This window comes from Chrysochloris asiatica, unplaced genomic scaffold (genome assembly GCF_000296735.1).
Source record: "Chrysochloris asiatica unplaced genomic scaffold, ChrAsi1.0 scaffold00041, whole genome shotgun sequence".
Classification (NCBI taxonomy): Eukaryota; Metazoa; Chordata; class Mammalia; order Afrosoricida; family Chrysochloridae; genus Chrysochloris; species Chrysochloris asiatica.
In genome coordinates, this window is record NW_006408559.1 from 19,890,026 (window position 1) to 19,916,100 (window position 26,075).

At 43.5% G+C, this 26,075-nt stretch overlaps 1 protein-coding gene and 1 pseudogene across 1 annotated transcript in view; one reads left to right on the forward strand and one right to left on the reverse strand.

Annotated features, from left to right (window-relative positions):
• Positions 1-26,075, forward strand: part of CNTNAP2 (contactin associated protein-like 2) — a 1,478,157-nt gene that overhangs the window by 596,990 nt on the left and 855,092 nt on the right. The window contains exon 10 of the mRNA XM_006861289.1: positions 16,252-16,401. Coding sequence (XP_006861351.1) covers positions 16,252-16,401 — 150 coding nt within the window. The remainder of the gene's footprint in view (positions 1-16,251; positions 16,402-26,075) is intronic.
• Positions 2,168-2,768, reverse strand: LOC102840302 (annotated as a pseudogene).

Below are 26,075 nucleotides of genomic sequence, written 5' to 3' on the forward strand. Positions count from 1 at the left end.
GCCTCATCTTTCTCCCGCGGAGCGGCTGGTAGTTTTGAACTGCTGACCTTAAGGTTCACAGCCCGATTCGTAACCACTACGCTACCAGAGCTCCTCAATGTAAAGGAAAAAAAAAAAAAATACTCACAACTGGCCTAGTAAGTATCATCATGATAAATGGAGAAAAGATTGAAGTTTTTTTTTTGGATTTTTTGGATAATTCATTTTGCTTGGATTCACCAATAACACTCATGGTAGCAGTGATGTGTTTTATTGCATTAGGTAGGTCTGCTACACAAGACCTCTTTACAGTGTTGAAGAGCAAATACGTCAGTCAGTTTGAGGAGTAAAGTGTGCCTGATCCAAGCCATGGTGTTTTCAATAGCCTCATTCATATGAAAGTTGGACAGTGAATAAGGAAGACTGTAGAAGAATCGATACATTTGAGTTGTGTTGTTGGAGAAGAATATTAAAGGTACCATGGACTCTGCCAGAAAAACAAAACATGTCTTGGAATAGGTGCTGCTGGAATGCTCCTTAGAAGCCAGGATGACCAGATTGCGTCTTCCATCCTTCGGACGTATTATCAGGAGGGACCAGTTGCTGGAGAAGGACATCATGCTTGGTAAAGTGGAGGGACAGCGAAAAATAGGGAGACCCCCAACAAAATGGATTGACACAGTGGCACCAACAATGGACTTTATTGTAGCAGCAACTGTGAGGATGGTGCAGGACTGGGCGGTGTTTCGTTCTGGTGTACATTGGGTCAGTATGAGTCAGAATCGACTCAAAGGCACTTAATCATAATTGAGAGATGAAGTGCTGAGAGATCAGCACTGTTCTGCTAACCCCAAGGTTGGTGGTTCACACCCATCAGCCACTCCTTCAACACCCTATACAGGGTCCCTGTGACTCAAGGCTACTTAACAACAACAATGCTTGAGAGCTATTGGCAGGTCTCCTAATTCCAATACCAAAATCCACTGCTGTCAAGTTGACATCCACTCATAGACCCCTCAGGATGGACTACAATTGTCCCACAGGGTTTCCCAGGCTGCAATCTTGGCAAACATAGACTGCCATATCCTACTACGGAGTGACCAGTGGGTTTGGTTAGAAGCCAAGAGCTTACTCATTGTGTCATGAGGGCTGATTTCTACCAACGGTGACTCTCAATTTATACATGGATTCCTTGTCAAAGTGGAGACCAGCTCTGGTCTCACTCGTTGACTAGGTTTGCTTTGTTCCACATGCAATTTTCTTCAAAGTTCACTTAACATAAAAGCTGATGTAACCAATGTAATAACCTTCCATGCTAGAGTTTTATAACAGATCTTACACATTCATTACACAGGCCTTTCCCAACATGACTTTTGGAAACAGGTGAATTCACCAAATTTGCAATAATCATTTGCCACAAGATTATTTTAAAAAATATTTTTCTTTAAAACAATAGATGCATTCTTCTCTAGAATCTCTGCTTTGAGGGGACAGGGACTTTGCTTTTCATGTAGTCTTGTGTCTAAGGCATTGCCTAACATGTAATGGTGAATACTTGGATGAAAGACTTCACTGAGCATTTTCTTTTTCATTATATTCATGTTGTTGTTGTTAGGTAACAAAGAGTAAGCAATCTTTCCATAGCTTTCTAAATCTACAGAAGCCTATAAACCAATGATAATTGTTGTTAATAGTTGTTGAGAGTCGGTTCCGATTCATAGCAACCCCACGTACAACAGAGAGAAATAGCCGCCGGCCAGGTCCATCCTCACAATGCTGCTCTGGTTGAGCCCCTTACTGCAGCCACTGCCACACGCCATCTCATTGGGACTCTTTCTCTTTTTCACGGACCTTCTACTTTACCAGGCATGATGTTCTTCTCCAAGGACTGGTCCCTCCTGAAAACATGCCCAAAATACCTGAGACCCAAGGCTTACCTCCTCACTTCTAAGGAGCATTCTGGCTGTACATCCAATACAGATTTATTTGTTCTCCTGGCAGTCCATGGTACCTTCATTATTCTTAGTAAACACTTTAACTCAAAGGAATCAATTCTTTTCCAGTCTTCCTTATTCCTTGCCTCGCTTTTTTTTTTTTTTTTTGGACAGGCAAACAAAGGCTTGTTTTATTGAATGACTGATCTATGTAATTGCCCAGGCCACTATATACAGACAAGAGGGAGGCAGTTTTATTTCTTGGTCTCTTCCTCCTTGGACAGAGTCTTAATGATCTCTTCTTTCTTTGCCTGGAGCCGTTCCTCACAGCGTTTTGCGTGCTTCCTTTGTCTTAGACCTGCGGGCCTCAGCCTGGTCAGCCAGGAGCTTCTTGCGAGCCTTGTCTGCTTTCAGCTTGTGGATGTGTTCCATGAGAATCCACTTGTCCTGAAACACATTTCCTTTTACTTTCAGATATAGGCTGTGATACATGTGGCCGTCAATCTTCTTATATTCGCGGTATCTTCTGAGCAGCCGGCGCAGAATTCTCATCCTCCTCATCCAGGTCACCTTCTCAGGCATTCTAGCATTGGCAGTACCTTTCCACTTACCTATGCCCATATGCCTGCCCTTCCGGCGGGCTAAGGTATTTTTCCGGCATCGAGCTTGAGAATGGACAGTAACAGGCTTGCAGATGATAAGGCCATCTTTGATCAGTTTCCGGATTTGCTGACGGGAGTTGGCATTGGCAATTTCATTGGTCTCATTGGGGTCCAACCAAACCTTCTTCTTGCCACAGCGCAGAACACTGGAGGCAAGCCTCTTTTGAAGCCTGAGCATACTCATGGCTGCGGCCGCAGCGCCGAAAGGCTCCTTGCCTCACTTTTACATGTATATGAAACTATTGAAAATATCTTGGCTTGGATCAGGCACACCTTAGTCCTCAAAGAGACGTCTTTTCTTTTTAACACTTTAAAAGGTCTTTTGCAACAGATTTGCCCAATGCAATATGCTATGTGATTTCTTGACTACTGCTTCCGTAAGCATTGATTGTGGATCCAAGGAAATGAAAGCCTGAAAAACCTCACTCTTTTCTCCATTTATCCTGATGTTATTCATTGGTCCAGTTGTGAGGATTTTTGTTTCTTTTTTGCTGAGATGTAATCCATATCTTTGATCTTTATCAGTAAATACTTCAAGGCCCCTTTGCTTTCAGAAAGCAAGATTGTGCCATCTGCATATTGTAGTTTGTCCATGAGTCTTCCTCCAATCCTGATGCCACGTTCTTCTTCAGATCGACCAACTTCTCAGATTTTTTGCACAGTGTAAAGATTGAATAAGTAACTATTTCCATGGGGGTGATTTAATTCATAACTACATTCCTCATGAATATGTTCTTCATGAATAAATTCATTAAAAGACTAGCCTGTGACCCTTAGCTTTTGATAAAGTGAACAATCCTTAAGATACTCCTAATATATTCACATTTATTGAATATATTCAAGAGAAATCTGTTCATGAATGTATTCATAAGAAGAATATATTTATATTCATTGAATATATTGAAGAAGGATATTTCTTAATACAAGTACCTGGTAAATTAGTGAATTTGAGTAATTTGAGGAATCAGTCATTCAACAATAGATTCTTTGAGCAGTTGTTTTTTGGCCAGCCCTCTTTTAGAGAATTCTTTTCCGTGAACTGACCGAGCATCCATTCTCTTGCCCCTGGCCTGTCTGGTTCTCAGGAGTTGACTCCTGGCTGTTGTACATCACCACTCTCTAAACTTGTGACTCTGGTCACCTGAGGGCCAGGGTAGACAAGACCTTAGAATTCCAAAGGGACGAAAGGCCAGGTCTTTGCCTCGGATCAAGAGGGACTTCATTACCTTGTTCTGGTTGACAGCCACCTTCTCTCTGAGACTTAGGTCTTCTGCTTCCTTGTGTTTCAGAGTGTGGCGTCACCTTGGGGAAGCGTATTAATGTTTAAAATCCATTATGTTGGAAACCAGGGCAGTTCAGAGGGGACAGTGTGATTTGGAAGTTAGCATTAGACTGAGTGTGACCACAACCCTATCTGAGGGTTTCCTTCATTTTTACTGAATAGTGATTGGTCTTTCCTGGTGACGTGTCCAGTGTTGGTGAACTGAAGTGTCTCACATTCCTGGCTTCTAAGGAACATTCTGGTTGTGTTTCCTCTAAGACTGGTTTATTTATTCTTTTGCTAGTTCACAATATTTTCAATATTTGTTGCCAAGACCACGGTTCAAATACATCAGTTCTTCCTCGGTCTTCATGGTCCGGCTCTTGCTTGTGTGTGTGATTTTCAAACCTAAAGTCTCTGTTGTGGTAGTGTAGGCTCAGCACTGGACTGCCAATCGCAAGGTTAGTGTTTCAAACCCAGCAATCGCTCCTTGGAAATCCTATACAGGCTCACTATGAGTCAGAAGTGACGCAATACACTAACGGAGACAACAATGTCGGCCACTGAAGGGTTTGACTTTCTATAGAAGACTTTGTGAGCATCGTGTTCTGATAACATTACTCTCTTACCAATATCTGAGGTTAAAACAAATATTAATTGAGATTCTTCATGTTCCCTGCGATCCAATAAGGGGAAAAATGGCAAAACCTGAATATTCAATGTCTGAACCATTTGGCTGTTCCTTGTGGTCTAAGCCATTTAGAAACAGCAATGCCGAGACAAATAGCACCCAGGAAAAACTGAGAGAAATTTTCAGAGTGAGTAAAGAGAGAATGGTAGACACCATACAATTTAGAGAGAGCACAAAAAGGAATAAAAAAATGTAAAGGAGTTTACATAAAAGAGTTTTTTTTTTTTACCCTTATGAATTAAAGCAATTTACATGCCTTTTGTCTCTGAGGCACCAGGGGGGTCTTACTCATGGTTCATGTGTTAATCAAAGAAAAGAAAGCCCTAAATTTAGGAATTAAACATAACTTAAAAGTGACATCACCTTTCAAAGTCCTTGAAAAGTACCCAGAAATTCCCTTCACAGTCTTTATGAAGCCTTTGTCTACCTTATTATGGTCCCGAATAATCTCTCCCTTTTCTTCTACACCACAATCCATGTTAAAGTCACGGCATTGACATTTTTGTTAAATGACTGATGTTTTCATATCCTGGGCTGGGTACATACTCCATAACATATTGGTGGTCTCTGTGCATGTCTACCTCTTGAGTTACTGAAGATAACAGTATCTCCAAGAGTTCTGCATTTTTAAAGGTATTTCAGTTAGCTTACAAATTACATGGACCCTTTTTTATTTTATTTTAAGGAAAATGTTGTTGTTGTTGTTGTGTGCCTTTGAGTAAGTTCTGACCCATAGTAACGTTGTATATGGTTTCCAAGGAGCAGCTGGTGAGCTTGAACTGCCGACTTTGCAGTTCAAACCAACTTTGTAGTTCAGTACATTGACCCACAGCACCACACCAGGAGCCCTGTAAGAGACACTATGTAGGGTTTCCCAGGAGCTGTTGGTGAGCCTGAACTGATGACTTTGCAGTTCAACTGACCTTGCAGTCCAGCGTATTAACCTGCAGTACTCCTTAAGGAAAATACATTTCCTATTTTTTTTTTTTTTTTTAGGAAAATACAAGGAGCTTAAAAAAGTCTTAGCAAAATGAAATGAAAAGATAATGTAATTCTTCCACTGATTTCTTTTAGCCCCCGCCTGTAACACACATGTAAAATGCACATTCGGTTCCGACCCATGGCGACCCTGTACAGGGTTTCCGAGGGTGTAAATCTTTACGGGAGTAGAAAGCCTCATCTTTCTCCCGTGGAGCGGCTGGTAGTTTCGAACCGCTGACCTTAAGGTTCGCAGCCCGATTCGTAACCACTACGCTACCAGAGCTCCTATTCAATGAATGCGCTCAGTGAATTTATTTTAGAAATGGAACACACCCATGTTCCAGATGAGGAAGCGGAACATTACCAGCACCCCAGATCTCTACTAAGCCCAATCATCATAGTGCGGTTTTTGTAGGTGAAAGCGTTTTAAGTGCCAAGCCACCCATTTATAATCATTGATATCAAAGTCTTCTGACTCTCAGCTCTAAGCAGTGTTCAGTCATTAGTTACTCGCATACTATACCATTGTCCTGCTTGTTGTTCTGACTCATAGTGACCCTGTTTAGGGTTTCTGAGGAGCAGCTGGTAAGTTGGAACCACAAACCTTGTGGTTGAACCCAACTTTGTGGTCCCAGTACTTGTTCTACAGGGCCATACCAGCACTTCATAGTAACGGAACATTTCACCTATGGGTCTTCCTAGTGCCGTCCTGCCCTCAGTCGGGCATGTCTTATAGATTAGAAATGACAACTGCTCACCGACTGCTCTCCTGTGTCATAGAATGCACCACTGTAAGTCAATCAACCTATCATACATTCCCTCAGAGAGCTGCCTTCCTGAGAGATGGTTAAAGAGTGATCGATTTCTTCTGCCCCTTGGTATTCTCGAGAATAATTTCTCTATTGAAGGACAAATGCTTGTGCCAAGTACTTGGTTTCTTTCTTCAATGTCCCGGGACTTCCCTAGATTCCACGACTTACATGGTTTCATTGAAGTGACCAAAAATTCCCTTTCAGTTTCCCACCAGTCAAAGCCTCCTGGCTTGTCTGTGGCGCAAGAGCTGTCATTGAGGCTGAGCTGTGATTTCATCTCTCCCAGGATTCCATGAGGCCCCCAGCTCCTCTCCACTAAGACATAGCTCCTGACTGGAGATGCAGGAAGTTTGTAGGCAGCAACTCTCGCATCTCTGTTTCCATCACGGGCCAGGTCTCTGTCTCCCACTTGGCGTTTCCTGTGGACTTTCTGTTGACACAATTTAAAACTAACGATTTCTATATAAACCGTGCCTGAAGATAATGTTTTAAGTTGAGAATAATCATGATTGTTCTCTGAACTCGGGGATTTCTGAGTGCCCATGTGGCTGAAAAACCTTTCTGACTTAAGACAGCTACCTCATTGGGCATATCTAGCATACACAGGTGGGGAAAAAAGGGGGTGGGGACTCCTTTTTTTAATCAAAGGTACTTAAATTCACAGTTCTGTAGCGCTACCATGAAACTAAGACTTTGAAACATATTCAGGGAATAAAGAGCATTTCATAATGCATACTGTGCTAGAGCTGGATGTAAATTTTTGACAATCTTTCATTTAAAGCTTTTAATTTGTTTTATTATTAAAATTCAGAAATTTGAGAAAATTAACTCAAGGATTAACCAAATTGCCATCATTATCTCGTTTTATGGTGTTCCTAGTATTATTTCTCTAAAATACCTGTTTTCACTTCTTCTGAGAAATACTTACCTGGTAGAATTGACGAAGTCGCCTACCAATTAGATCCCGTAGCCCCGTTTTCTCCTCCGTGGGCAGAAGGACCGGAACTCTGAGCCTTTGGGTCAGGAGATAAGATGCTCTGTAATCATTATTGGGTTCACTCCTGTGAGAAGGCAGGAGGTTAGCCTTCCAACAACATCTTACGATCAGGTAAAGCATGACTGACAAGGGGTGATGTATTTGGGATCTCCTGGAGCCAAAGATCATCAGCCGGATCCCAGAACGATGTCAGCTTCTAGTTTTCTTTTGCTCATCAGGAACCATAAAATGCCAGTTTGCAAAAGATAGGGAACTGCTTCACAGAAATGGCAAACCTATGAACGGTGATATTTAAACCCTCATTCGATGGTACGATAGGGAAATTACTTGAGTCCAGGAACCACATTTATTTTTATATCCTCAGCAGTGCCCCAAATGGAGGTACCTTTGGAGATGTGAGGAGGATTGATGTGAGCATCCTTGCCTTTCAGATAGTGACAGTTTCTTATAGCAAGGAGTCAGTGTCGATGAGGTTTTTCCTTCAACATATATGAGGTATTACAGAGAACCAAGACAAAAGGCAAACTAGAATTTAGTCATGGTAATCCTCAGAAGCAAATTATAAATGCTAATAGTGATAACAATTTCTATTTTATTTTTTAAATGACATCATTATAATTTCACAACCGTAACTTTCTGCTTAAAGCAAATAGAACAGTGACTGCAAAAAACAACCACCACTATCACCAACATAGGAGTCCTGGGGTGGCGCTATGGGTTAATGCGTCAGGCTGCAAAGCCGTTTGAACTGCAAGGTCAGCAGTTCAAGCTCACCAGCCGCTCCTCGGAAACCCTATACAGGGTCGCTATGAGTCAAAACCAACTCGACAGCACTTCACAACAACAACATCACTAACATAAGTAACATCCTGATAAATGGAGAAAAGATTCAAGTTGTCAAAGACTTCCTTTTGCTTGGATCCTCAATCAACAGTCATGGAGACAAAGGAAATCAAATGACATGTGGCCTTAGGCAAATCTACGGTAAAAGAACTTTACAGAGTGTCAAAGAGCAAAGATGTCATTTGGCCTTAGGCAAATCTACGGTAAAAGAACTTTACAGAGTGTCAAAGAGCAAAGATGTCATTTTGAAAACTAAGATGTTTCTGCCCTCAGCCATGGCATTTTCAATAACTTCATATGCATGTGAAAGCTGGAAAATGACTAAGGAAGACCCTAGAAGAACTGATTGATGTATTTAATTATGGTGTTGGAGAAGAATATTAAAAGTACCATAGCCTAACAGAAGAACAACCAAATCTTCTATAGGATGGTGAGACTTTGTCTCTCATACTTTGGACATGGTGCCAGGAAAGACCAGTTCCTGCAGAAGGACATCATGTTTGGAAAAGTGGAGGGTCAGCAAAATAGAGGAGGACCCCCAGCAAGATGGAGTGACAGAGTGTCAGCAGCCATGGGCTCAAACACAATAATTGTGAAGATGTCGCATTTCTCGGCAGTGCTCTGTTCACAGGGCTGCTATGTGTTGAAACCAACTCGACAGCAGCTAACAGCAACAACATTGTCACCAACAAAAACCACAGAATATTTAAGTGTCAAAGCAATTAATGGCGATATCTATTTTAAAGAATGAAAGAGCACAACATAAGACTTTCAAGTGGAAGAACAGCAATCAACTAGAAATGGTGTCAGTATCATTGGCACCTCACTGCCGATAAAGCTGGTGGAAGATGACAGACAGGCTTCCGACCAGGCTCCCGGAACAGACACTGAGCTAAACTCCCAGGGATGGAGTTTCATTTCAGGTCTATGTTTAATGTCGGCTGCTCCTCAAAACCCAGACCCACTCCACTGGTTCTTGTGTGGCTAAAGGACTCCAGAACTGTGACTTCTCCCTCTCCATCCTCCCCACCACGACTCCCCCCAGTCTCTTCACCAGTGGGCACCAGATTCCCAGATCTGAAGTCCACTGTGCCTTGTTTCACTTGATGATACAGGGACACTGACAGTGACCACCCTCAGCGTTTGCTGCCTTGGGAGGCCTCTTCACTCCACACCACACCGCTCAGTCCTCCTGACCTGCTCGGCCCTCATCTGTTACTGCATGTTAGAGTCCTTCAGGGCTCAGCCTCCACTCTCTTCTCTCCCTTGGCATCACATTCCTACATGACATCCAATTTCTGCCGTCAGACCTACCTTCTTCCTTGTGGAGCAGCAACATCTGGTAGCCCCAGTCTTCCGTGGCTTGCTGCTGGAGCAAGGTTGGCATCCTCCTTCACTGGGCTTTTCTCTGACTCTTTCCTGAGATCAGCACACAGATGGAATGAGGACCTACCCTCATGGTAACCCACCTATGACATCTTCAAGGACACTATTGCCAAAACAGGTTTACAGGCACCAGGGACTTGAATTTCAACATTATTTGTGGGGAAGCCACACATTTCAATCCGTGGTGGTGGTGGTGGGCCGTGGAGTCGGTTTCCACTCATAGCGACCCTGTAGACAGTTTCTGAGACGGTAAATCTTTACAGGATCAGAAAGTCTCATTTCTCTCCTGCGGAACGCCAGTAGTTTTGAACTGCTGAGCAGAGCTCATTATTTCAGTCAATAGCAAATAATGGCATGCAGTGTATTCAATTCTTTGTTTGATAATGCAGATAGTGACACATGAAATGGGCCATGAATAAAAGTTAGAGCTACATGGTAATGAATGCCTACCTCATCCGGATTGGAGGATGACCCATTTACCGGACACATGCCGATGATACAGCCTTCCTTGCTGAAAGCAAAGAGGACTTAAAATACTTTTTGATGAAGATCAAAGAGCACAGCCTTTAGTTTTCTACAATATAAAGAAAATCAAAATCCTCACCACTGGCCCAATAAATAACCAGTTTGGTGCTATTATGAATTGCTTTCGTTAAGTGTCGTGGAGTCGATTATGACTCATAGCAACCCTGTATGAGGTTTCTGAGGAGCAGCTGGTCGGTTTGAACCACTGACGTTGCAGTTAATAGTCCAGTGCTTATCCAACAGCACTGTAACGTTCCTGAAACATTTCAGTACCTGTGATTTTGGGACACGCATTTTGATTTTGATGGGTAAAAACCTTAACAATTTGGAGATCAAAGGATCAGTGTAGGACTCCTGGTGGGGTGCTGTAGCATAAGCACTGGACTGCTAACTACAACACCGGCTGTTCAAATCCATCATCGTCTCCTACACAGGCTTGCTATGGTCAGAACTGACTCAATGGCCCTTAATAAGAACAGTTTGCAGTTGTGGTTGCTGTGTGTAGTGAGAGTCTTCTAACGTAGTGTGTTCATCTTCTGGCTCTATACCAGACAGTGCTCTCTGTGGTCCACAGGACTTCTATTGATGCTAGTGTTTGTTAATACACTGGACTATAAGGTCAGTTTGAGTCGCAAGGGCCATGGTTCAAACCTGCCAGCCACTCCACGGAGACCCTATACAGGGTTGCTATGAGTCGGAACCAACTTGATGGCACTTAACAACAACAACAATGTGTGATAATCTTCCAGCCCTGTATCAGATAGTGATCTCTATGGACAGGATTTTCACTGACCCTAGTGTCTTCATCTTCTTGGTTCCTGTCTGTCTTAGTCTCGAAGCTCCTCTGAAACACATCCATCGTGGGTCACCTCTGTGATGTTGGAAATACTAGTTCCCCACACCACAGCAGCCAGCCCTTGTATCACAAACTGACCATCAGTGGTGGCAAGACAAGATAAGAACAACGTATCCAGATCCTTTCTTTCTTAGAAGTTTCCAGATGCCAAAGCCTCCACGTAGTAAAGTAATGGAAGAGTTCATTTCTAGCAGCACATGAAGAGTGTCTCACAGCTACCTCTCCCCAAGGACCTTGTCCCCTTAAAGGGACCTTCCAGGTGGCTGGTTCAGGGCACACAGGTCAGGCTCCCACCTAGAGCAGCCACAGCCATGGTCCGTTTCTTCAGCGTTAAGGAACAAGGAGAAGCCCCAGTGCCCTGTGTGTCTGACAAAGAGCCCTGGGGATCAGGGGCTATTGATGAGGCTGCTAACCTCAAGGTCAAGCCCACCGGCCTCTCTGAGAGGGCAACAAGAGACTCTGTTTCTGTAACAAGGACAGCCTCTGAAAGCCTAGGAGCCATTTTCCTCTGGGCTGCGGGGTCATCATGAGTCCAAATCAACTTGATGATGGTGGCTGGAGGCCCCTACCACCCCTTCTCTCAGCCTGCGGTTGGTTATGTTTGTAAGATGGTTTGGATTGTCTTGTGAAAATGAGCAAAATGATATCAAATGAGATAAAGCATCACACAGCACATTTCTGGGTGCCGTGAAGTCATGTTTGACTTATAGGAACCCCATATGACAGAGTAGAGCCCACAAGGTTGTCCAGGCTCTGTGGGTGTAGTGGGTTACACGTTAGGATGCTGACTCCAAGCTCGGGCTTGAATCTACCAGGTGCTGTGTGGGAAAATGAGAAAGCTGTCTGCTGCTGTAAAGATGTGTCGTCTCAGAAACCCTATACATACAGGGTCACTATGAGCCACAATCCACTCAATGACAGTGGGGCGTAGTTTTAACCGATGCAGATCACATGGAGCGGTTGTTGGGCTTGAACCACCAACCTTTCGGTGCCTGCTTAGAGATGCTTATTTCCCTTTCTCTTTTTTATGGCATAAATTGATCGCTGGTAGTGGGAGAAAGATGAGGCTTTCTACTCCCGTAAAGATTTACACCCTCGGAAACCCTATACAGGGTCGCTATGGGTCGGAATCGACTCGATGGCACATAACAACAACAACAACTTATGACAATAAATGTTAGCTCATCGTAGAGAATTTGAACTGCCTAAAGAGGGATTCATAGACTAAGAAATGTTTCAAGACATAATTTCAGAGAAAGACTTAAGACTCTAGTCATTGCAATTCCATTTGAAGCTTTCTCTAGCAGATGCTGCGGCTTGGTTTGCTACTATAGTTTAAATCCTTTCTTTTACTTTAATATTCATGAAACCCATCTTTTCTTCTTGTCTCAAATAAGAGTAACATCTGTTTCTTCTTATTCAATCAAAGCAGCCACCTCAAAAGGCTTACTTTAAAAATAATGCCATAGAGGACAAGCTAGATAGAATGTGCTTCATTAATGCCGTACATCTGCAGACGGAATGAGTGTTGTTAACAGTTGTAAGTTAGGGGACTGTTCGAGGAGATGTTCTGAAACCGTTTTTTGTTATAGAAGCTAAGACTGTGAGGTGGAATATGGTTCCTGGTTCTGTAATGCTTACATCCTTACAACCTTATAGAACAGTTCTGCTCTGTCCTGGGGGTTTGCTTCCAGTTGGAATCAACTCAACAGCACACAACAACATGCGTACATGAGTTATGTGTATGCATATATTGTTGTTGTTAGGTGCCAACTCATAGGAACACTATGTACAATAGAAGGAAACATTGTCTGGTCTTATTCCAGCCTCACAATTGTTGTTATGTTTGAACTCATGCTTGTGGCCACTGCAGCAAGTCATCTTGTTGAGGGTTTTGCTCTTTATCTCTGACCCACCACTTTACCAAGCACGATATCCTTCTCCAGGGACTGGTCCCTCCCAACATGTCCAAAGTGTGTAAGACGAAGTCTCATTACCCTCACTTTTAAGGAGCATTCTGGCTGTGCTTCTTCTAAGACATATTGTTCATTCTTCTTGCAGTCCACGGTGTAGTCAACATTCTTCACCAACATCATCATTCAAAGGCATCATGTCTTCCTGATCATTGTCTACATAGTATGCATGCATATGTCTGTGTCAGTATATATTTATTTTATATAACCATTTTAATGATGTGTAAATGTACAATTCAGTGACATTAATTACATTCACCATGTTGCACAACTTTACTACTCACAATTGTAAAACTCTTACCTCCCTCATGGTCCCCGGTAACTAACCACAAACTGCCATCGCTATGCATTGGCCTATTCCAGCTAGTTCCTGTAAGAGTGTGGTGTCTTAAGCAGGGTTCTCTAGGCAAAACCAGTGAAATTTATATATATATTGTTGTTGTTGTTAAGTGCGATCGAGTCGGTTCTGACCCATAGCGACCCTGTACAGGGTTTCCGAGGGTGTAAATCTTTACGGGAGTAGAATGCCTTATCTTTCTCCCGCGGAGCGGCTGGTAGTTTCAAACCGCTGACCTTAAGGTTCGCAGTCCGAGTCATAATCCCAAGTCAAAGTCAGATGAACCCAGATTAGCAGGTAGGTCTGGCAGGTAGGTCTGGCAGGCAGATAATGAAGCAGGCCACTGGCTCAAGTTCAAAGAACCGGAGGTTGGGGGACAACCCAGGTGTAAGATCCAGACTCAGATGAAAGTGAGCAAGCTTTGCCTGCATGTCCATTATATTGGGAGCAGTTCCAATCCCCAGGAAACATCCTTTCAATTGATTGGCTACTCATCGCCAATCATCATAGAGTTAACTATGCATGCTCATAGCCAATCATCATAGAGCTAACTACATTGTATTATATCTCACCATGGGAATAACCACATGACTACCAAACCACAGGGAATCCTAGCCTAGTAAAGTTGACACAAAACCTCAACTATCACACGGGGTCATGATTCAAGCCACAAACTCATTTAGAATATTTGTTTTGCACCATTTTTGGGAAACAATTTTGTTCTAGCTCTTCATTTGCATCTTTACATCAGTGTCATAGTTGCCTCATCTTCTGGGTCTCCTCACATATCCTTTAGTGGTTTAAACCCACCCGTCTCTCCTCAGAAACCCTATCCAGGGTTGCTATGGGTTGGAGCTGACTTTACAGCACACAACAACAACAACACAGTCTTCTAGGATCGTCTTCCTGACCCTAAGAGCTACTGCAGAGCTTCACTGGACAATAGCGCAGCTGTCTGCTTGGTTCCTCTGAGAGAGCAGGCTCGGGGAGCAGCCAGATATGAGCTCTGGTTCCTGGCTTTGTCATTTCCTGGCAGCCAGAGGCTCAGGCTTGATTGGACTCCTGCCCTTTACCTCTATCTTGGGGATCGCTTTTCTGTTGGGATTTGCTTGGATGCTTGAGTGAATTTGCAGTCCCTGCAGCTTGCCCATTACACAGAGCTGGACAGCAGTGTTTCCTTGCAAATTCCCTGATGCAGAGACCATGGCACTGGGGTCTTTCCTGGCCATGTGGATGATGACCATTTCAGGGAGAGTGTTTTTTTCACCTGAACTTTTGGGCATTCCCACTCCACTTAAAGAAGAACTTTGTCCTACTTGGAGGCCATTCCCATCAAAGATGGAAGAGTCTTTCAATGAGTAATACGACAAGTTCAAGGCAAGGATTGGAATTAAAGTGGATGAAAACCAGTCTAAGCTCAGAGGTGAAGGAGGCAGCTAGTCAAGGCCTTTTATCTGGGAACTGATGTGTTTAGGAATGAAGTTCCCTGGAAAAAATAAAGTCGCCTCTTCTTATGAATCTGATTAGAACAGTGGATGTTCACCATAAGCAGTTCAGTTGGTGATATTCCATTTACAAGTTAGTTATGTGATGAAAGAATTCTCACAGACATTCCCAGGAACCAGAGAGGATTCTGGTCTACCACCTCACATGAACTTGTTCTGGGAGAGGGATGAGTCAGGATTAGATTTGGGGTTGAACGTTTGTGAGCATGCACGTCCCAACCTGCAATTCTCAGCAGGACTCCTCACACTAAATCAAGATTGAAAACTGAAATAATCCGTGCATCTGACTGTGCTTCTGTTGCTGTTGTTGTTAGGTGTCATCAAGTCAATTCCAGCTCATAGGGACCCTATATAGGGTTTCCAAGGAGCAGCTGGTGGGTTTGAACTGCCGACTTTGTGGTTAGTAGTCCAGTCCTAATCCAACAGCACCCCACCAGGACTCCTTGTATTATATGTTGTTGTTGTTGTTAAGTGGCTTGAAATTGATTCTGACTCATAGCTACTTTGTATAGGGTTTTGAGGAGCAGTTGGTACGTTTGAACTGCCAACTTCACAGTTAGTAGTCTAGTGCTGACCTGACAGCACCCCACCAGGACTCCATTGTGTGGCACTGTGGGTGAATGCGCCGGACTGCAAAGCTATTTGAACTGCAAGGTCTGCAGTTCAGGCTCACCAGCTGCTCCTTGGAAACCCTATACAGGGTTGCTATGGGTCAGAACCGACTCGACAGCACTTCACAACAACAACAACAATCTGCCCATGTAACTGCCCAGTCTCACTAGTAATTTTTTAGTTTTTTATTTCTATAAGCTGCACTTGCCAGGGAGCCCCTGGGTGGGGCAAAAGGTTAAGTGCGCAGCTGTGGACAATAAGGCTGGAGTCTCGAGTCCACCCAGAGGGGACACAAAAGAAAGGTCAGTGATCCATTCTTAAAACCTCAATCCCTGAAAGCCCTAGGGCCCACAGCTCTACTGTGACACACATGGGCTCACCTCGAGTCGTAGTTGACAGCAACTGGTTTTTGTACTTGCCAAGATGGAATTATTGCGAGAAAACGACCAGGGCATAAAAAATAAATAAAAAAGATTTTAAATGCAAGAGAAAATATGACAGAAACCATACATCTGTTTTCTTACTTGAGAGCAAGTGTGACAAAGCTAGCCAGAGTATAAGTTATTAAACAAAAGAGTCATTGATTAAAATTACCCAGCATGCCTTCTCAGACAACTTGCCCTAACCCACTTCTTCCCCTGGGCCCCAAGTTCTCATTGAGCTCTGTTTCCCCCTTTGCTGGGCTCTGCTGTGCCTCCTCTGTGCAGGGTGAGTATGTGGTGTGGTGGGGGGAGGAGTCAGCCATGTCTGGAAGGAAGATGAGATCTCCGAACGAGTCCTGGCCAGCACTGGATTCATCTTCATAGAAGAGAAGAATGCTGACTTTGTGGGTATAAAATAGTGTTTTCAGCTGAACATCATGACAACAAGTATTCTTTTTCGATGTCGTCCTCCCAGGTTCTGGGCTGAACAATGGGCAGTGGCATGAAGTTCGTTTCCTGGCCAAGGAGAACTTCGCCGTCCTCACGATCGACGGTGATGAGGCTTCTGCAGTCCGCACCAACAGCCCTCTCCAGGTCAAAACTGGGGAGAAGTACTTTTTTGGAGGTAAGACTACCTTGTCTACGTGTGTCTACTGGTCTACTAATACATTGGCAAAGACAGAGTCTGGATGTGATTGGACAGGCTGAGAAACCAACTGATAACAGATATCTTGGTTCTTACGTAACAAGGACATTAGTAAAATAGAGACTTTAACAGCACGTTATAGTATGTGTGAGAGATCAGTGCAGCAACATCCGAGAATGTTCTTGCAATCTGAGAAAGAGATCCTGACAGAAGTCGATATTTTGTCACGCTTAATCATTTTACTGAGGAGTCAGATGAGATCTTTAGATGAACATAACTTTTATTAAATTGTCTTCCTCATACTAAATCATACAATGCATGATCTAAACAAATACATTCCACCCCTAGGAAGATCTTGGTTTGGGCTTTGAAGCATAGATGTGTACATTTGCTTGCTTTTGAACATATTCCTATTAATATTCAACTATCCATTTACAGGAGTCCTGATATGGTGCTGTAGGTTAAGCACTCAACCACAAGGTTGGTTTGAACCACAAGGTTGGTGGTTCAAGCCCACCAGCCACTCCTTGGATACCTAATACAGGGTTGCTATGCGTTGGAACAGACTCAACATCATTTAACAACAACAAAATCTCTTTATAAGGGAGCATCAAGTTCATGGAAAAATAGAATGAAAAGATCATTAGGAAATTTCAAACTTTTTGAAAGCTCCCTTGTATCTACTTTTTGCAAATGAATATTTATATAAGCGGGCTTTAAAAAGTTTAGGGAAGTTTGTACATAAAAGAGACTAGAAACATTCCATGAATGTTTTGAAGCCGCTGTAGTTCACTCTCTATCTTTTTCAAGTGGCTAGAGGGGAAGTCTGTACCAAAGCCGACACCATGTCTACTCACACTGAATTGATACGTTCCTGCCTTGTGTCCCCAGGGTCTCAGGAAATCCCCGGGGGCTTTCAATGATGAGTAATACTTATGAATGAACCAGTAGATGCTATACCACAGGCAAGGCTAGGCAGTACATTCCTGACAGTGTAATAGAAGAAAGGTAACTTCCCGGAGGCTCCCGTATGGCCCCTGATTTTGGAGCCAGCCCTTGAGTTCAAGGTATCTGAGGCCTTGCCAGGTCATCATTCCATCTTGCCCACCCGTCAGCACATTTCAGACACAGAAGTCCCAAACTTGATGTGTGCTCTTGGAGTCTCTCATAGTGGTGGAAGACAAGATGGCAGGTTGTTAAAAGATAACAAATACATATTTGATGAGTGCTTGAAAGTCAGACAAGAAAGATGTCTGTGAACAAATGACTGGGGACTGTTGATGTGCAAAAAAAAAGCCAAAGTGATGTTCCTCCAAATAAAATATTTAACCTGAATTACGAAAAATAAATGTTTTATTTGGAAGAATGTGGTTGTCATGGAAACCAGGTCACAGTGATAGAAGGGCTTCACCTGCTTAATGACTAAGGCTGGTGTTGATCTACAGTAGTCCGATAGGACATCATGACAGCTGGGTGTCTGTGGTCATGAATTCACCTGTCCAGTGACTAAGGCTGGTGTTGATCTACCTCCATGTAGATGGGCGAGCAAAGAACTCGCATCATACGTTTCTGGGATGGACTTTATAGAATGTGAGGGTTTTATGGGTACCATTTTTTTTTTTTTCAGTGACTAACCAATCAGAAGTAGTCTGCCTCACCTTCTACTTACTCTGTCTTAGTCTGTGAATGCCACTCAAGCCTGTCCACCAAGGGAGGCCCTGCTGGTATTTCAAATACTAGTGGCATAGCTTCCAGCATCACAGCAACGCACAAGCCACCATAGTACGTTACACTGACAGATGGGGGATATCATTGCTGACATCACATGAATCTGTGAAAGCAGAGTACCAGAAAGATATTTGTATGTGCTTTATTGATTATGCAAAGGCATAAGACTGTTTGGATCATAGCAAACTCTAGATAACATTGTGAAGAACAGGTATTCCAGAACACTTAATGGCGCTTATGGGAAATCTGTACAGAGACAAAGAGACAGTCATTAGGACAGAACAAGGGAATAAAGACTAGTTTATAATCAGGAAAGGTGTGCATCAGGGTTGTGTCCTCTTACTTACTTATTCAATCTGTATGTTGAACACATAATCTGAGGAGCTGGATTATATGAAGAAGAACACGGCATCAGTCTTGGAGGAAGATTCATTAACCACCTGAGATATGCAGATGACACAACCTTGCTTGCTTAAAGCAAAGAAGACTGGAAATACTCACTGATGAAGACCAAAGACTACAGACTTCAGTACGGATTGCATCTTAATGTAAGAAAGCAGAACTCTTCACAACTAGATCAATAAATAGCATCAGGATAAATGGAGAAAAGAGTGAAGTGGTCAAAGACTTCATTTTGCTTGGATGTATAATCAGCGCTATGGAAGAGGCAATTAAGAAATCAAATGACATACTGCTTTAAGCAAATCTGCTGCACAGGACCTCTTTAAAGTGTTCAAGAACAAAGCTGTCACTTTGAGGAGTGAGATGTGACTGACCTAAGCCATGGTATTTTCAGTCATCTCAGATATATGTGAAATATGGACAATAAATAAGAAAGGCCATAGAAGAATTGATGCATTTGAATTGTGAACACCATAATTGTTCTACCGGAAGAACAAACAAATCTGGCTTTGAGGAAGTGCAGCCAGAATGCTGCTTAGAAGCCAGGATGGCCAGACTTTGCTCATTGGTTTGGATATGTTCTCAGGAGGAGAAGTACATCATGCTTGATGAAGTGTAGGCTCATCAAAACTAGGAAGACTCCCAAGGAGGTGGGTTGACACGGTGTCAGTAACAATGGGCTCAAACAACAATTGTGAAGATGACACAGGGACAGGTGTGGTTTCCTTGTGTTGTGCAAGGGGCCTCTATGAGTCAGAACCAACTCAACGACACTTAACAACAGCAACGTTTTCTACTGCTTTACAAATGTAGGCTCTTACATCCAGGAGTTGGAGGATATTGACTTCCTCTTGGGTTTTGGAGTCTGTGAGTGGTGCCAGTGGTTAAGCATGTACCTGCTAAAGGAATGTTGGTGGTTCACATCCACCCAAGTGCCTCAGAAGATAAGCCTGGAAACCCTATGGCACATAGTTCTACCCTGCCACACAAGGCTGCTGTGATTCAGGGCGACAGGACAGTGTCTGGTTTATGTAATTATATATGTTAAATGTCCCACCGCTGCCATCCAGTCAGCTGTGACTCATAGTGCCCTGTGGGACACAATGAAACTGTTCCTCAGGGTTTCTGGGACTATAAGTCTTTATGAGGACAGCCAGCTTCATCTTTCCTCCACAGAGTGACCGATGCTTAACCCACCACACCACTAGGTTCCTTCTTTTAAATCCAAGAGCAGAGTAAGGGCTGATGGGCACTGCACATTTGGACAACAATCACATTGAAAACTGAACATCTGACACCCTGAAGGGTCACGCCCTGTGTGGATCGTGACAAACTCTGGATAACATTGCAAAGAGGGGATACTCCAGAACATTCAGTTGTGCTCCTGAGGAATCTAGCCATAGACCAACAGGCCTAACAGAACAAGAGCACACTGAATGGTTTAAAATCAGGAAAGACGTGCATCAGGGTTGCATTCTTTCACCAGACTTAGTCAATCTGTCTGATGAGAAGATTAGCTGAGATGGTAGATTACATGAAACTTGATTATATAAAGACGAACGTGACATCAGAATTGAAGACTCATGAACAACCTAAGATATACGGGCTTGAAATACTGATGGAGATAAAAGATTACAGCCTTCAATATAGATTGCATCTCATTGTTTAGAACACAAAAATCCTTATTACTGGACCAATAAATGATGTCATGGTAAATGTAGACAAGATTGAAGTTGTCAGATTTCAATTTGCATGGATCTACAATCAGTGCTTATGGAAGCAGCAATCAAGAAATCAAATGGCGTATTATTACATTAAGCAAATCTGCTGCACAAAACTTCTTGGCCGAGTTCAAGAGCAAAAATGTTAGTCTGAGAACTCAGGTGAACCTAACACCAGCCATGGTATTGTCAATAGCCTCATATGCATGTGGAGGTTGGACATTGAGTAAGGACAACCCTAGAAGAATTTGTGCATTTGAATTATGCTGTTAGAGAACACTCTTGAACATAACATGGACCACCCAAAACCAAACATCTATTGTAGAGAAATAACAGCCAATGTGCTCCTTAGAAGCCAGGATGGAGAAACTTTGTCTCTCATTCTTTGAACATATCAGAAGAGACCAATCCCTAAAGAAGGACCTCATGCTTTGAAAAGTGGAGGGTCCATGAAGAAGAGGAAGACCCTCAAATAGATAGCGTGATAGAGTGGCAGCGTAACCACAATTGTGAGTGTTTTATTCTGTTGTTCAAAGGGTAGCGATGAGTCCTAACTGACTGAACTGCACCTAACAACCACAGTTCCAATTTTACTTAATAAAATGGTGTTGAATATCATTCACTTCTTAAGTAAATGTTGAAGATCTGTATATGGCTGTTTAATCAAAGGATATAGCATTTGGGGAATTCGTTGAAGTGGATTAATTTATCTTCTCACTTTTCAATTATCCATCATCCTCAACTATAACTTTTAATAAAAAAGATTTAAATGAGAAAAATGGTGTCATTTAAAAAAGGCTATAAAAGATTCTCTGAGGAGACCTATAGATACAGTGGATTAAGTGTTGGGCTGCTAACCAAGAAATTGAAGGTTCAAACCCACCAACTGCTTTTTGGGAGAAAGACACACAGTAGTCTGTGTGTGCTTTCCCTAGTTTGGCTCAAAGGTAAATGATTGCCAATTCTTTGTTGCATTGGGCGTGGGTGTTGGGCATGATGGCTTCTTCTAGAAAGCAGGGAGGAACCGTTGTGAAGTCTGAAAGTGCCTTTGGGCTGACAAGTGTTGCCCAAGGCTGAGCAGGAGTAAGGTGCAGTAGCAACCCCTAGACTGTGAGCTTGGTGACAGCAGGCCCTGGCTGACTGTGGTCTTCCCAGTGACCAGCGTCCATACAGAAGGTGCTTCTTCCACGTTTGTTCCATGCCTTCTCAGGATCATTCTCCACAGCACAGAAACCGTTCCATGCAGAGCAGTTAGACCATTCGGTCCTGAAGGCAGGAGGGTCTGTGCTTCAAGTTTGTTGCTTTTGCTGCCATCTTGTTAAGAAACAATCAACAATCACTAAGACACATTATGTCGGATGTATGAGCCTTCAGCTGTGTGTGCCTGTAACTTACAGCTCAAAACCCCAAACCAAACCACTGCCAGCCAGTCACTTCCAGCTCATTCTGACCCTGTTCTGGGTCAGTACCACTGAGTTGGTTCTGACTCATAGCGGCACTGTATAGGGTTTCTAAAGAGCAGCTGTTGGGTATGAACTGCCTACCTTGCACTTAGCAGTCCAGTGCTCGTCATACAGTGAGTGCCACATCAGGACTCTGACCCTAGAGACTGGAAAGCTTCATGAGAGCAGACAATCTCACCTTTCTTCCATGGGCTAACTAGTGGGTTTGAACCACCAACATTGAGCTTAGCAACCCAACCCAGAGCACCAGCGGGGGTCCGTGTCTCTTATGGGATAAAGGTAAATGGGAGGGGAACATGTTCGTGCCCTTAACATCACCATGAAAGTTCAGGGCTCTTAGCAGTTCTTTAGCAGTCCTTGTTGTTGTCGTTGTGAAGTGCCGTCAAGTCAGTTCTGACTAATAGTGACTCTGTAAAGGGTTTCCAAGGAGTGGCTGGTGAGTTTGAGGCACTGACCTTGTGGCTCATAGTCCAGTGTTTGTCCTACAATACCACAGCAGGAGGCCTAGCAGGCATTGTTGTTGCTGTTGTTAAGAGCCATCAAGTCAGTTCTAACTCGTAGTGACCCAGTACAGGGTTTCTGAGGGAGCAGCTGCTGAGTCTGAACCACGACTGCTGGTGTGGCAGTGTAAGGTAGCAGTCCTTGTTAAGTGCCGTTGAGTCGGTTCCGACCCATAGTGACCCTGTATAGGGTTTCCAAGAAGCAGCTGGTGAGCTTTCACCACCAACCTTGCAGTTCCAACGACTTTGCAGTTTGACGCATTAGCCCACAGCGCCACACCAGGACTCCATCAATGTCTCCAGCTTTCCTCCTCAGAATTAGGCTAGATTGACAACGGAATGTACAGGGACCAAAAGCTTGGAATGTGTTCGTGTAAGTGGATTTGCCAGCTCGTATGCATGCCTTAAGGAGCTATAGTAGTGTAGTGCTTATGAGTTGGGCTCCTAACTTTAAGGTCAGCAGTTTGAAACTACCAGCCATTCCATACAGGAATGACATGAGACTTGCTGCTCCCATAAAGATTTACAGCTTTAGAAACCCTATGCAGAGTTGCTATGAGTAGGAACTGAGTCCCTAACACACCACCACCACCATGCTTCCCTTTCCCATGAGAAGAATGTCTTTCAGGTTGTTGTTAGTCCAAAGTGAATGAGAGTCAGGTGGGACAGACCAAGAAGTAACCTCACAAAGCCACCTAAACCAGCCGAACTCCAGCCAACTGGAAATTCATGTGTTCTTTCTAGAAGAAAGCCCAGCACATCTTGGAAGCCACTGTTTTGATTAGACTGTTTTTTAAAGGCACCCTAATAAGACTAAGACAAGTGTATTATTGAGAGAACTTGTCTGCAGTCATCCAGTAACCACAGAGACATGTTTAAATACATGTTATTTGAAGTAAACTCATGCATGTATAAGCTAGGGGAAAATAGCTTAAGACTTAAAAATAAGTTTTAGAATGATCTAGCTATTTTTCTGCCCAGCTCACACATGCATGGGGTTATGTCTTAAGCTAATATTCTGGAGTCCTGGTGCGGTGCTGTGTGCTAATTAACTGGGCTGCAATGTTGTTTGAACTACAAGCAGTCCAAACTCACCAGCCACTTCTCAGAAACCTTATACAGAGTTGCTATGGGTCGGAACCTATTCGATGGCACTTAACAACAACAACAAACTAATATTGCCCCTTGGAATAGTGTGTTTTCTAAATGGATCACTTGTCAGTGAAAACCTCTCATAAACTACCTTGTGAATGTTAAGCAGCACATGTTTTTTAAGTATGTGGTTAGTTTCTTCTGTCCCTGAAGACATGTTTTACTGAACAAGGTGAACATTGCAGGGTCTTCATCTGAGAGATCACAGATCTGCAGAGAGCAGAGCAACCATTCAGTTCTGAACCTGCTGGCAACCTGTCTCTGGTAGGAAGCAGCCTCTAGCATCATGAAACACCAATATCTCACAAGGATTTTAGAGAGGTGAAGCCAGGGTCGAAAATAAATACCACAGTGAATTTAAAGCTGCATGTGAAGTGGGCTTAACATTCCTGCACCTCTGGCCTCCTCTCGTGAGTCAGCCTGGGGTGGTCGGCCAGCCACACTAGGATGGGCCTCTCCGCTGCACTGAGATGAAGAGCACTGGGCTCCTAGTAGGGAGGAGAGTTGTAGAATGTGAAACAAAGTGTTTTCCTTACAGACAAGAAATTAACGTTTGCAAAGGAGCCCCTTTGTGCCTGCTGTCTAATCCGGTGGGGTGGGGAAGTGTGCTAGCTGCTGGGCTGGTAGGACATCTATATCACTAACCTTCCAGCAGGGAGGTGATGAGCGTCAGGGTCCGCGATTTCTGTGGCATCTTGCAGTGGGCTCTGGCATGTGTGGCCCTTGCTGGTCTGCACAAAAGGAAGGCAGGGCATGTATCTGTCTTACTCACCACCTCCTAAAGTCCAACAAAACAAAACAGCAACGTACTGCCATGGAGGTGGTTCCAATGCATAACAACTCTGTAGGGTTGAACTGCCCTAGAGTGTTTTCCAAGCCATACATCTTTACGGAAGCAGGTCATCTTCCTCCTGCAGATCAAACTAAGACCTCTGTATCCCAGGGCTCGTTAATGTAACGGGTTCCCAGTACGCCGTAGATAGACACCTGTGTGAGTAATAGAACACACAGAGAAATCTATGAATAAGCAAAGAGAATCTTAGTGCAAACAATATGGCGGCTTTTCTTTAGTTGGCCTGGCTTCTCTTATGTTGTTGCTGTTGTGAAGAGCCATAAGTGTTGTTAAGTGTCGGTTCCTACTCACAGCGACCCTGGACAGCTTTTCCAAGGACTGACTGGTGGATGTGTTGCTATCTCAAATCTGATGTGAAGTACTTCTTACATTTTTTATGTTTAAAACCTACAGTTTTGGTGGCAGCAGAGACAATCAGGTAGGTAAGGCTTTGTGGGGAAGTGATTGAAAACCCAGAGAAGCTGCGCTCACGGAACAACACCAGATTTCTGGATCTAGCATAAGGTACAGGGCATCAGTTTCCACACACACAAGTGGAAAAATCACGATATAAAGGAAACTACTGTGAGTTAGGAATCGCTCAAGAGGGGACTTCCTCTGTGGGCACCCCACCCAGGTGGAGTTCACAGGGCGGGGCCACAGCCAGACCAGCACAAGGAACCGGCCCTAAAAATGATGCAATGACATTTGCAAAAGGAGGTGTGGAGGATTCTCCACATTTTTTCTTCCTCTTCACTATGGCACCTTCTTTGCCCAGCCCAGATGCCTTTAGGCAGGTGGGTGCACAACCCCCAAAAAAAGTCCAGTGCTGAGGCCACAATTTTCCCACAGCACAGAGAGAAAGAGCTTGGTGGCTTCTTATGACATCAGCCTTGGGGTCGCAGCCCTAAAATTAATTAGTGCAGGACCCTTTACTATCTAACAAGAAAAAGGCAGGCCCATCAGGCCTGACAGACAAACCATAGAACAATCTGTAAAACTCCAACATAAAAGGACTCACCTATCTCGAGAATTACACTGTGCACACACAGATACCTAACAGACCTTCAGAGACAAAAATAGTAGACGATTTTTTCTCCCATTAACATCTCATTATCTGTCTGTACACCTCTACGGTGGTGACTAGAGGAGATGCCTGAGCGAGCAGACACCCCCACCCACTACTGGAGGCTTCTCAGGTGCACACACACTGCCTGTGTAGCAAGGTGACTGGACAGTCGGCCACAGTTTTATTTTTGTTTCAAAGTGGTGGTTGTTGTCTCTGCTTTTCTATCGCTTCTGCTTTTGGTCCTTTTGATTACACATTTTTCCTGGAGGTGGGAGCCTTTTCTCCATACGTTACCCAAGAAGAGACAGTAATCGTGGCCATATAGCCACACTACAAGCATACATCATAATATTCCACCATTAAGACAAGAGTCAATAACAGCTGCTAAGCATTACATGCAAAAAGGGAAGCCTATCTCCTGATCATATCCACTAGGAGACACCCAGTAAGCTTAAGAACACAACAACAAACATCCATTTAAACATTAAAAACCCACAAACTACTGGAAATGAGAAAACACAACAAAAGAACTCAAAACATATCCAAAACCAGAAAAGAGTTACTCAGACAAAGGCTCCCCAGAAGAGGAAGAGCAAGCTTTGGAATTGCCTGAGAAGGAATTCAGAAGAATGATATGGAAACAAATTCAAATGCTACAAAAAGGGGTGGAAGAAAACAAGGAAAAAGTCAGGAAAGTACTACAAGAGCAATAAAACAAGATTGATACAGCATTGGAAACAATTCAAAACCTGCAAAAAGAGGCCCAGATGATTAATAATAAAATAT